We start from the raw sequence: 13,648 nt of genomic DNA, 5'->3' as shown, positions 1-13,648 counted from the left end.
AAAATGGTACTCGCTCACAACAGTGAAAGAGTTTCCTCCCTGCCAACACAGTAGTCTGTCCTCCCAATTTAGATGTGGGTGGACTTCAAATTTGGCAACCATGGTGATTACTCCGTGGCCGTTGGAGAATTGGCCATATGTCCATCTGCCCAATTAGGATGGGCCGACATATAGCCATTGTTTTCCTGTCCATCACCGCCAGGCAAACACTAGCAATAAGGGATTGTATAAAAGAAATAATGTCCTCCCTCGCCATGGGAGATGACTCCGTTGGCGAGTGGTACATTTTATTTTCAATAAGAAAATCACTTTTGAGGCTTTCTTTTTTTAAATAAATAAGAACACTGTTTGGTGTAGATCTCCGTGATGTTGCCGGATCCCTGCACCAAACAGTGAACAGCATTGACAGGAACCACTGTTACAGCGGTTCCCGGCAATGCTTTATAAATGACCACCAACATGGTCGTCATTTATAAATCTGGCGGCGGTACCTCCTCCACGGCAATGGAGTAATTTACTCAGTTTCCCTGGTGAGACAACATGCCATTTCCCACAAAATAAATGAGGCCTTAAATTCCTATCTGCTAATCCCCAGAACTTCCACCTCCATCACTCGAAAAGACTATCCCGGTGCCACTAGACCATGAAGAGGAGCATTATTCCATACTTTTGTGTAATCTGGCTCTTAGGCCTCAAGTTTAAATGTCTCTATCTCTAGGACAATGAGAGAACAGTAGACATGTTGTAATTCTGCCTCTTCAAAAATTGCCCCATAGGCATGTGTGGTGTTCTCCCGAGGAACCCCTGCAGGTGTATTATATTCCACTATTGTCCTGTCGAGTACTCCAAGAAGCAGTGTGCCCAATCTCCATTGGCAGCGAGACTAATATCTATGCTAGTGATTACTCACTAAATATACACACCTGGTTAACTTTAAAGACACAAAGGAAAGGCTTTCTGGCCACAGACCTAGTGCAGAGACTTTACTCAAACCAAGCCAAGCTTGTTGTCTTCTCAGTACACTGTAAATTGCATCAGAATTAGCTGTTGAGATCTTCTACTAGCATTCCATAGAGAGCCGAAGGGCTGCTTATCTTGTCCCTTGTAGATCCATACTCTCTTCTGAAAACCGGCCTTTCTCAGGCTTTCATCTTTCATCATTAAATGTGATAAGTAAAGAAGGAACATCATTTTTCAGTCTGTTCAAGCAGTGAAACTCTGAGGTGCTGAGAAGAGATTGTGCTTTAATGGCGTTTTAGGCAGCCATGGAATTGTAAACTTAGAAATACATGCTGTCGTTCACAATGTCACAATCTGCACTTGCAGGTCTACAATACAGCCACGTTGGTCAAAGGGCACTAATGTTGGATGCATTGGCTGTAAGGCAAAGGGGAAACATCGTTTACAACGCATGCGATACATCGCATGCCATTACAACACAAGTCTTTACAACAACCCGTTGTTACATGTCATGACATTACAACTCCAGTCGTTACAACGACTTGCTGTAGGGGCATTTGGTATTGGATTTGTTGGATTTTCAATCCAACACCATCTCTACTGTTGCACACACTGGTGTTGGAATAGTAAATTATACTGCTACAAACTCCAGCGCCCCCCCCTACAACAAGTCGTCGTAACGACTTGCGTTGTAATGGCATGCGATGTTATAACGCGTCGTTGTAACGACTTGTGTTGTAATAGCATGCGTAGAAAACTCATGCGTTGTAACGAGTGCTATTCAAGGCAGTGGGATAATTGGTACTAAGGATGAGACTTCAAATATCTGGTGGGTTGAGGCAAAGTTAGCTACATGTCAGACAACTTTTCATAGAGCATGATATAAGCAGGGTGTACGACGCCCCTGATGTAAGGCTGCAGTCTGTTCAAGCAGTGAACCTCTGAGGTGCTGAGAAGAGATTGTGCTTTAATGGCGTTTTAGGCAGCCATGGAATTGTAAACTTAGAAATACATGTTGTCGTTCACAATGTCGCAATCTGCACTTGCAGGTCTACAATACAGCCACGTTGGTCAAAGGGCACTAATGTTGGATGCATTGGCTGTAAGACAAAGGGGAAACATCGTTTACAACGCATGCGATACATCGCATGCCATTACAACACAAGTTTTTACAACGACCCGTTGTTACATCTCATGACATTACAACTCCAGTCGTTACAACTCATGCGATGTTATAACGCGTCGTTGTAACGACTTGTGTTGTAATTGCATGCGTAGAAAACTCATGCATTGTAACGAGTGCTATTCAAGGCAGTGGGATAATTGGTACTAAGGATGAGACTTCAAATATCTGGTGGGTTGAGGCAAAGTTAGCTACATGTCAGACAACTTTTCATAGAGCATGATATAAGCAGGGTATACGACACCCCTGATGTAAGGCTGCAGTTTCACTCCAGTCCCAGACTTTTCACATGCATGCATTGCTGCAGGTTTTTTGCGTGCTTAGTTGATTTTGGATGCAAAAGGAACAATTGATTGACGGAATGCTGAACAATGAAAACATTCATCCGTCACAAAGATATGGGTTAATCCATCGTTCTTTTTCTCACCACGCCACCTCAGTTTGAATCCTGCCATTTGCAAATCAGTCTGAACCCTGTTCCTCATAGGTCCAGTCCGAACTGCCAAGCCAGGCCCTCCCTGGACGGAAACAAGCATCCTGGGACGGGTTTCAGGGCATCATCCCTCACCAGCCAGGCTAGCTTGAATCCAGTGGCTCAGTGAGCACGGGACCCATGTCTGGGCATACCCTTCACACTTAAGGTGACAAATGCAAAAGGTCCCTAGGATAGCAAGACATCATGCATTGGGAAGAACATGGAGTCCCTTTTGGACTTTAAGAAGGTAAACAGCATTGCTATGCTACCCAAGACACTTTGGGGGAGATTTACTAAGGTTTTGTGCCGTATTTGGGTCACAAAAGTGACTCAAATCAGCGCAAAATCTTTTTTTCCTAATTAACTAAACTTGTTTGACACTGAAAATAACTTAAAAAGAAATGTGAAGCAGCGCTGCTTCGCATTACTGTGCGCCATTGGGGGCGTACCAAGGGAGGTGCATGGGCGATCCCATGCAACCACCCAAGGTTTCTCACGCTGAACCCAATTTACTGAAAACAGTCGATTGGGTTTAACATGAGAAAACTGTGCCCTTTTCAACTAGGTGCAAAGAAGGAGAAATGCTTTCATTTCTCCTTCCTTTTCCGACTTTGCATGCGTACTGCACTGTGCAGCACGTATGCAAAGTGGGAAAAGCTTTGCATTGTTCCTAGCATAATATTTTGTACAGGAAGGGTACCCTTTCTGTACAAAACCTATGCTACACTCATGCACACACCCTAGCGCTACGGCGCTAAGGTGTGTGCATGGTGCACGGCAGCTGAACTCAGCGCTGGCGCAAGGGAAAGGGGAGGAGAAAGCCGTATATTTGAAAATATGGCACTCTCCTGCTCCCCCCTGTCACACAATGCAGCGCAGCCTCGCGAGGGCCTGCGCTGCGTTGCGTGCCTTTTTTGTAAATCTTCTCCTCTGAGCTCTATATCTATCAGCACCACCCTACAATGCTGCCCCTTTCTCATACGTCCCTCATATCACACATTCTTATTTAGGAGACCAACCAAACCCCCCACCCAAGCTCTGGGCCATTGTCTATTGCAATGGTGCAATGTGCAGAACTCACCTGCAAGAAAGGAGTACGAGTGCATCAGGCAGGTATCTCTGTATTTTCCCCAAACTCTACTGCCAGCCATACATCCCTGAAGCCATCACCCACAACACCATCTTCTTTAAGGTACAGAGGAACCACTAAAGCAGAGAGGAGGAGTCTTTTTAAATTTTAGTTCACAATTTCCTAAGCTGAAGCATCAGTGTGAAGTTTTGACAATCTTCACACCCCTTCAAGGTCTGTTGCACTCCCATGCATTGAGTTGAGCAACAACAGACAGCACAAGAAGCATGCCCTGTGCTTTATTTAAATTAATATTTCAGTCATTGTGTATTCATTCTAACATATAACTATATAATTATGTAAAAATATTGTATATAATATAGTTGTATTTAATATAGTTTTAAATAATGTGATACATATTATAAGCTGTTGCATTCTAATAATTTCTGTATTTAATTCATCTTTGTATAGTTTGTCATTTTTAATGTGAAATTTAACAATTTTTAAATTGAAGTTGAAATTCTTATTTAGTAGCGGGGTTGTTGAGTTTGTTGGGGACTAGTGTGAAAAATTATGTAAAATGTAATTTAAAGATTTTAAGAAATAATTCTGTGCGCCATTTAATTTATTAAATGATAATTATGTAAATGTACTAGTTGTTTTTTAAAATATTTTTTGTTAAATAATTAATTGGTTGATCAGTTTAATTATAAAACATTGTAATTTAATAATTACTTTATTATTAATAAAGTTTATTTTTTTCTAATTCTGTAAATTAATTTCATTTGCTGGTATGCTTTTTGGGGGAGTAGTGGTGGAAGTGCATTTCTTATAATTATTTATATATTTGTTTTTATATGTAATTTGATTTATATTTAATTAATACGTTTTGTTCTATATGTAAATGTTTTTTTTTATTTCCTTTAACAAAATAGGATTTGTAATTGTAAATCTGACACCTCCAAAGTCTACCACTTTCCTAACTTTCACTTATGGTGGAGTGGATCTAGTAAGTCTAACCTCTCCAAAGTCCAATATCTTCCATGCTTTTTGCTTATGTTGGAGTGGGAATTGTAAATTTGACCCGTCCAAAGTCCAGCACTTTCCCTACTGTTGCTCAGATTAGGGTGGGGCAGTGGGGGAAATTGTTGTCACTGCTGGGTTAGTGATACTGTCATCATTATTTTTATTGAGGCCTTGCCTTACACTTTTGTATGAATCCTGTGTCCATACATGCAGGGAAGCATACAGGACATTTAGGTATTCCCAAATAATCTGGACAAATGTTCTTTAGGTGAAAACCCATCTTGGTCTTGACAGACCTGTCCCTTCTGTTCTTTGGTAACTTAGCCCGTGACTTTGTTGGATGCAGACGAGGCCTGCCCAATGTTGTCTCTCATTCCTTCAATCCTGGCAGATGGGGTCATATAGTTTAGGGGTCACAAAATTTCCCAGGAGTGCTCATGGATATCTGTGGCAGTCGTAGATTCTTTCATGGGACCTCACACTGACAACACTTACATTTGTCTCGTTGTTGAGAATCTGAGTAAAGATGTTGGAATGTGCTACAGCACTTTGTTTCATTCCCTTCTTTTCATCCATCTGGAAAATGTGTCCTGTTAGAAAAATCATTTCTCCTACATCGACTGCTAATGTCAGTAGGTGGGAGAGGGCTTGACACGCAATGTGTGGACTTACGCCTGTCATTTTTTTCCCTAAAGTTACTTCAGCAGACGTTTGTAATTTATATTAACCACAGCAATTGTTTTTCCTCCTAAAGTTATGGCTCTCTGGGTGTTCACTATGTTCCTATGGCCTCCAGGTCCACTCTGCTGCTCCCCCAGGGGATTAGGACTATATTCACTGAAAGCTCCTGACATATTGTGAAGGCAATCTAGGACAGTGGTGACTTTCTAACAGTAAATATGCTTTATGGTCGGAAATATCCACAGTCTTGCTTTTTGAAATGAGTATTTGGTATTTGCACACTGAATGCAGATTATGTGGGTATAAATTTAATTTATGGCTGCAAACTCCTTTGCCAAGAAAGCCCTGAGAAATCTTCCTATTTTTCCATCAAACTACAACTATGTGAGCCCAAGGTTGATTTAAAGACTTTGGGTCTGATTTGCAGTTTGGTGGACAAGTTACACTGCCACAGATGTGGCAGAATAACCTGTCGACCAAACTGATGGTCCACCTGCTCTATTTAGTAGATAAAAGTGTGTCGTAAGGGAACCCGAGTAGTCCCAACGAGAAAGAAAGTAAACCTTACCCCCACACCCAGTGAGAAAAGACCCTGGGTGTCAGGTTTATTATTATCTTGTTTGAAAAACAAGCCCCGTCTTCTGGAGTTTGTTTTTCAAAAACAAAAATGTTTGCTGATCAGCTGTCTGCAAAATGGTGGCCACACTGCAAACTTTTAGTTGCTTCAGAGGAGCCGGCATGGGCGGCGGCTCCTCTGAAGACAGTGAGCTCTCCACAGGTCCAGCACAGAAGTCCAACTATAGTGGGCGGTCATCTGGCCAGGGTGGCTGAGCCAATGACCACCGCCACCTTAACGGACTGCGGACCTTTCACCATATACTAAATGAGGCCCTTTGTCAAATTAACTTACAGTCCATAATATAGTTTTGAATTGTCGAATGTTTCTAGTTGGAGCCACACAAACAGTCCAAGCCTTTGGCAAGCCCTTACTCTACTCATAGTCTGATATCAATTGGATTACACTTTATCAACTCAGTGCGCAGGTGTAAGGTACCGCCTATTTGTACTTCTCTAGTTTTCTTTTATGTTTAACAGCCACGTATGCATTTTGCATCAGTGTGCTTTGGCTCTCTGCTGTTGAACAACTTTGAGGGCTAGCTGTGTTTTACTAAAAGCCATGCTAAGACTTTGGGCCTTAATTAGAATTTGGTTGATGGGATACTCTGTCACAAATGTGATGGATATCCAGCCCCCTTCATTAAAAGTGCATTGTACCCTAATTGTATCCTAATGCAATTGTAATGAGGCAGTCGGGATATCTATCTTCTTTGTGACTGAGTACCCGTCCATCAAACTCCAAATAAGACTGTCTATAGACTGAGCTACTGTTTTGTGCTATTGGTTGAAACTTTTTAGACTCAAGGTGCTTGTTTAGCAGTCAAAATGTGCAGATTTGGCTATTGGGGTTTGAAATCCTTATAAGGGTTAATGACTATACAACAGTGTTGGAATTCCTTACAGGAAGTGTATCTATTTCTTTGGGTGGATAATAATATGTTGGAGATTTGTGATTACCAGTGCCACTATAAAGTATCCCTGTTCCACATGTACATGCTCTGTCTGTAGTAGGGCCAGGGCCAGTTAAAGACTTAGCGATGGATTATGATGGTGGTGAAACCGCCACCGACAGCCTGTCGGTAGCAGTTTCACCACCATCATAAGCGGGTTTGACCACCCGCCACGGTTCCGACGGGCTCGAGGAGCCCGTCAGAAATTCCGAGGGAAATCATATCCCTACAACGGTGGCGGTAGGGATTGTGATGTAACCCGCCATGACAAGGCAGGCGGAGATGGACTTTGGGGCCTGTAGCGGGCCCCCCTTTCCCACCTGTACACCCTACATATCCCTGCACCATCTGGCATGGTGCCTGCAACGTAGTGCAGGGATATGTTACATGTCCCGTTTTTACATTTCGGCAGGTGCTGCAGCCAGCAGCACCCGCTGCAATGTAAAATATACGTATTGCGACCGCCGTGGTGGCAGTCTCATTGTAATTGCCCTTTTGGGACCACGCCTTGTAGGAGTTCCGGCCCACTTCCCGATACGATGGCGGATGGACTGAAGTCCGTCCGTTATCATAATCAGCCCCTTAGATTGGTGTTTCACCAACTGCTATGGCATACCCTTCAACTTTGCAAGACCAGTATGAGGGTGATGGCTGTGCCATGCAGCAAACGCCCTCAGCGTGTCCCAGAGATATGCTGGACTTTGGGAAATAATGCATTCTTAGGATCATTGTTCAGGTACAGGATATGGCTAAGATGCTATTTTATAGAGTGGACTTTGGGTCACCTCTCTCAAGGAAGGTTTTCTAAATGTTGTGGGAAAGAAATGTAATGCACACAGTGCTAGTAACATTAATCACAGAGGACTAGAGCTTAAAAGTGCACATTTACATGAGGTTCCAAAGATTATCTTGAAAAATGTGCATTTTACAATCATTGGGACAGTAACAGCGGGCAGAACTTGATATAGTGGATGGGAATTGTGATTTTCTCTCAAAGATATATTTGGGGATGTGCAAGGCAAATAGTGTTTTGAAACCTGTTGGATCTGAAGGCGTGCACCCTTGTTCAGTGTTTCCCTGTGAATGACTCAATCCCTTCCAACCTGTATGAAGGGTGTGTGGAAAGTGGCCATTGTGCTCATATTAAACCTCCAGGACAGTGTTCCCAGCAAAAAGTGGCTCTATATTTACAACGAGGGAGATCTTCTGGGAGGACTTTGCTCTCATACGTGTTGGTAGGGTTTTGCACCTGCTGTTTAGTAGCTCAAATTATTGGCATGTGCAACAAAGACTGCAAAATCGCAACCTGAAGGCTGCTGCTGAGAATGCCTTCAATAACTCCTGCACCCCACCCTCAGCATCTCAGAGTCCAGTGCATCTGAGATCAGTTCCCCGTCACACCATCCAGTGGCCAAAGGTCTCAAGTTGCCCAGGCCTGTTCTTAAGTAGCTCATCCTGTGGCGGGGTTGCTATGTATTACATTCAGGAATATACTCGTCAAAAACTAAAAGGTCTTTAACGTAGACTAGTACTACTTAACAGTCTGCACCATACATGATATAATGTATTGTTACACAATGATGTACTTATCAGATATGTGAAGCCAACTGACACCACCCGCATTGCCAATAAAAATAAATATTAAAAAATTGCTCATCCTGTCCAGTTTATTTGCTTTCATTCTGCAACATGTAGTCCTGTTTATTCCATTTAAAATGTAGGACTACAAGTCGCAAAATGCAATGCAAACACTGGGACTGGGCGAGCTACTCACACCGAGGTCTGGGAGGTCTTCAGACAGGTGCCTACAGGATTGGCTGGCCTGCTTAAAAAATGTCCCTTATATTCTCCTATGTCTTGTTTCCCCTCTTGCAGCCCCACCTGAGCAGCCTCAGAACTCCAGTCTTTGTTTCCAACCTTCATCCCAGCTGCCCTCTCCTTTCTGCTCACCAGTGCCACTATCTTAACTTCGTACTTCTTTCCCTCTCTGTGAATAGATCACCCTCCTCCACCTTAGGTCCTCTCTCTCTCTCTTTCTTTTCTTTACCCCACATTTCCTTACCCTACACACCATCAGTTCATGCTCTCCTATCCTAATTTCACCCTAGCTCTTCCGTCCCTCTTTTAGCTCCACCCAAACTCATCTCTCTCCCCCTCCCTCCTTTAGCGCCACTTAAGCTAGGCCTTCCCTCTTGACTATCTAAACTCTCCCTGCACCTTCCTGGCTCATCTTTCCCTTGTCAGCTGCATCGTTCCACTCCTTTCTGTAGCTTCATCTCTTCTTTTATCCTACAGCCCACCTCCTTCCCTCGGTCTAGGCCATTCTCCAACCCGACTCCATCCCTCCCTTGACGCTTGACTACACAGAAAGCCGGTCTTCTAGACACTCAATGGCGTGGCAATCAATGCAGATGAATCAAATTGCTGGTGACAGGTTAAAACTGCAGTTGTGTAGGTGTAGACATCGAAATTATGGTGACATCCAACACTTCTGATTGACACTCTAGTGTGGCATGGTACCAGATACACATCTGCTCTTGTTCTTTTCGGGAGCTACTTCCTCTTGTGATGCTCATGTTGAATATTTTTTGCTCTATATTCATCTGTGTCTATGTGTGTATTACTCACTGCACATCTCTGAATAGCCTCTGCGGTGACCAACAGTGTCCTAGGATGCCAGCCAATGGCCTGCGTATGCCCTTGTATGTAGTTTCTGGTCTTTGTTCACGGTTCCTAACAGCTCATTGAACTTTGGCCTTTAAATTAGAATGATCTTTGTGTTAGAAGAATGTTTATGCTTGGATGATGATTGTGTTAGGATGATGGTTGTGTTAGGATGGTCCTTGTGGTAGGGTGATGATTGTGTTAGGATGATGTTTGTGTTAGGGGGATCTTTGTGTTAGGTTGATCTTTGTGCCAGGATGATCTCTAGCTTGCATGATTTTCATCTCTCACCATCTCTATTCCCAGACCGTCACTGCCCTGGGAGCATACACTGCACCTTGCTGAGGCGGCAGACCTGCCCCGAAGGTTCTGTCGAATGTGGACCCTGCCTCGAGAAGCACGTGAAGGATTCGGAGGCTGTGGATGGGAGGTGTGTTCCAAAAGATACTGCACAGAGAGGTATGTACAACATACTGTCCAATCCTTCTCTTTCCAGCCATGGTGGACTGATATTTGAGCCTTACCATGAAAAATGGGCATCTGTCCATGTTTAAGACTGTGAAATCTTTACTGGAGATGAGTGAGAAGGGCTGATGCATCTTCCCTGGTAAAAACCTGGTTGTAGTGACAATAAGCCATTCTATTTTTAATTGTTGTTAAAATTAAATTGACCTTTCCCTTGTGTGCTTGGTGGTTCAAACTTTGATTTTATTAACTTTTGCTCTCTATGCTCTGTGTTGTTCAGTGGTCCATGTGCTATCAATTGGGCGGGGATGAGTTGGACAGATTGCAACTTCTACTTTGCGTAGAAAGAATTTTGATATATACTTGTAAGAATAATAATAGGCAGTGTTACCTGCATTCTGGATTGTGCGTCCATCATAAATACCTTATTCTGATTTTATCAGATTTTTCAAGCATTAGTCTACTTAGCCAGTCACCATAATTGGTCTGGTGCGGATTTTGATTATGGTATACCATTTTAGTTACTGTTGATGAACATTATTTGTTTTTTTAATTACATTTCTAATATATAGAAGGGAGAGTCACTTCTGGCCCACAACTGTATTTCCTGATGGCCCATTGCCTTTTTTAAAGGAAAAAAAACAGTTTCAGTTTGTTGTATCGTGCATTGTCCATGGAGAGTTGTACCAGATATTAAGTGAATTACTTTTCTGGAAGGTTTTCCCATTCTTGTCAGATCCATGCTGGTTTATCATCGTCTCCTGTACACTCATGAATCTGGTTAAACATTGAATGCAGCTCCATCCTGAGGACTCTGGTGCAATTTCAGTATCAGAAAGTGAGGCCACCTTATGTGTTAAAGGTCAAATCTGCGTACCCCTAAACTGTAGTGATGTTCAACATTTGGCTCAGTTATGCAATACCAAAGAAACCATCCTATAGAGGTCATCAAGTGGCAGGAGACCTACTACAGAAGATGAAGGTAGCAATTGGAATGGTTTACCATAGTGAGTAGCAGAGCCAAGATCATGGCAGGCCAATACATTGTGTCACCTATGTCTTTTGCAATGTGTGCCAGCAGGAACAGCGGCTGTGTAACCACATGAAAAATAATGTGCTTGCTGCCCCTCCAGGCCTGCATCATCTTCAAAAACTATAGCACACCTGGCAGAAACACTACCAATTGTAGGCAGCCAATATTGCACAAGATACAAAAACATAGCCATGCTGAAACCAGGTCTGCCAAAAGAAGAAAACAAAAGTCAGGCCTTCCCTATCTACGTACTGAAGATCTAAAAAAAAAAAATGTCACTTCATAGACATGGAAAAAATACCACACTACCATTTAAGGTCTCCCACCTAACTGACAATTCACATTCTGAAAGCTATTGTGAAGATTTGGGTGTATTTTATAGTATGGTTGTGCGACCTTACCGTGTAATACACTCACAAAAACTATCTTGGGTCCAGACAGGCTACTTTACAAAACCTTTAGCTCAGCCCAGGGTATCAGTGGCTCCTAGCAGCAAGGGATTAAGCAAAGAAACTATTGTGAAGCATTTAGAAGCAACAAACAACTAAATAAGAAAGACACACTGCATGAAAGAAATAAAACACCAATTAATAAAAATAGATTAGATTTGTATGAATTTTTAGAGACCAAGATGACCAAAATGCACCGGAGGGTTCCATAGATACATATATTTTTAAAGTAAACGTAAATCTCATTTCTTTTAGTCACACCCATAAACAAGCATTGGTAACCAAAAAGTTTGGAAACTTTCGAAAACTTTGAAAGAGTTATGTTCGGCTCCTCCAATGCAATTCGGGTGACCAACTCCGGCAGAGAGAATATGGGGGGTACCGAGGAGTATTTAGACAGTTACCTAATCACAAAAGCTTCTGAACTGAAGCTTCAGTCCAGTTCTGAACTTTACACCACAGCTGCCATAGACTTTAATGGAGTGGTCCTGATTTTGGGAATGCAGGAGATTGAGGGTGCTCATGGATGCTTTGGGTGCTGTGTGGTCAATGGAGATGTCCCTTGAAGTCCTCTTTGAGCCAGTAAAAGGCCAGCTGCAGCTGGGCTAAAGGTCTCCGTTCACAGCGGTCCAGCGGTATCCTTTGGTGGAGGCTAGTGTCCCTCTTGCGCATCCAAACTGGACTCAGGCAACACTCCTGGGTCCGACAGGCTCGGGTGCAATTTGCAGAAATTGAGGATCGGTCTCTTGGGGGGCCTAGCAGTGTTTCTCCAGAAGTGGTTACTGACTTGCCAAGTTGGGCTACTTCAGCTTTGATGGTCCTGATGCTAGTTCTGGGGGGGGGGGGGGAGGGGACAGGGAGGGGTCAGCCTACTGATCCTTGTAGTCACTTCTTTGGTCTGGGGTTGGGCAGCGAATTTTCCTGAAGCCTGGAGCTACAGGCACAGTCCTCTCTTTGTTGCCCCAAGGTGCAACAGGTGCAGTCTAGAAGACTGAGCAGCCTCTCTTTGCCAGGTGAAGGCTTCAGCATGGCAGTACTTCTTCGGTCCTCTCTCTGGTTCTGTAGTGATCTGAGGTTCAGGGTGCCAGGGGTGGTATATTTATGCCCAGAAAGTGTCCTAGGAGGATGGTGCTGTCATTAGCAAATGGGGTACCAGAAACCTTCCTGACTTTTCATGACTTCCAGCTATGTGTGGCATCTTGTAATCCCAGGGTGCACTATTCTGCCCACTCCCAAGATGTCTGAACCCTTTCTTGGATGTTAGGAGATTGGTAGCCCACCCTAGAAGCATGACTACCTGTGGGCCAGATCCCCTCCCCGGGCAAACCGATTTCGGCACTGGTATTCCCTCTCTGTTCCCGCTGCTAGCCTGTGTACCTGAACAAACGGGCAACCCCTCAGGAGTGTGATAGCCGTTTGCATAGCAAAGGCAGTTTCGCTTTTGAAGCTCGCCTTTTGGGCCAACACTCTGAGTGGCTTCCAACAAGGGGGCGGTAACACTTCGCTATGTAGCAGGCTACCATTGTTCCTAAGCCTGGGAGTCATTGACAGTACTCTCACCAGGAGGGCAGAAAGCTGTCTGGTGGCCAGCGACCATGTGAGGACAATGGACATATTGAGCTGCAGAGTGGCAACTTTCTAGAAGCTGCCTTTCCTTAAAAGTGAAATTAAATTTGACTTGGGCACCAAGTCAGGTTTGATGCCACAATTAATTTTCTACCTTGACGTAGCCATTTTAGTAGCCCCATTCAGAAGTTAGCCAGACTGAGGGTTCAGCCGGTAACTCTGGGTTAGCCAATGGGGCTACTAACTTTTCCACAGCAAAACGACAATTTGGATGTGTTGCTGTCAGGACAGATTAAAAGCATATGTCATACTTAATAATATTTAGCTCCCTGCCTCATGGCTCCATAGGCCCTCCTTAGGGGAGATAAATATATTTTGTTAAGGGAAGTGGGGACTTTGCCATTGCTTTCAATGGCAAAGTTGAACTAGCAGTTGAAAACTGCTCTTCCAGGTAGCAGTGACATGCTGGGAGCCATTTTGTACTTTGTCCCACACAGGATGGCCCCACC

General features: G+C 43.6%; 1 protein-coding gene across 1 annotated transcript in view; it reads left to right on the top strand.

The window, feature by feature from the left end:
* Nucleotides 1–13,648, top strand: part of NPDC1 (neural proliferation, differentiation and control 1) — a 448,831-nt gene that overhangs the window by 259,327 nt on the left and 175,856 nt on the right. Inside the window, exon 2 of the mRNA XM_085611185.1 lies at nt 9,933–10,085. Coding sequence (XP_085467311.1) covers nt 9,933–10,085 — 153 coding nt within the window. The remainder of the gene's footprint in view (nt 1–9,932; nt 10,086–13,648) is intronic.

The sequence above is a fragment of the Triturus cristatus genome, chromosome 1_2 (genome assembly GCF_964204655.1).
Source record: "Triturus cristatus chromosome 1_2, aTriCri1.1, whole genome shotgun sequence".
NCBI lineage: Eukaryota > Metazoa > Chordata > Amphibia > Caudata > Salamandridae > Triturus > Triturus cristatus.
Note: the sequence above shows the minus strand (reverse complement) of the source record. Positions and strands in the feature narration are given on the sequence as shown.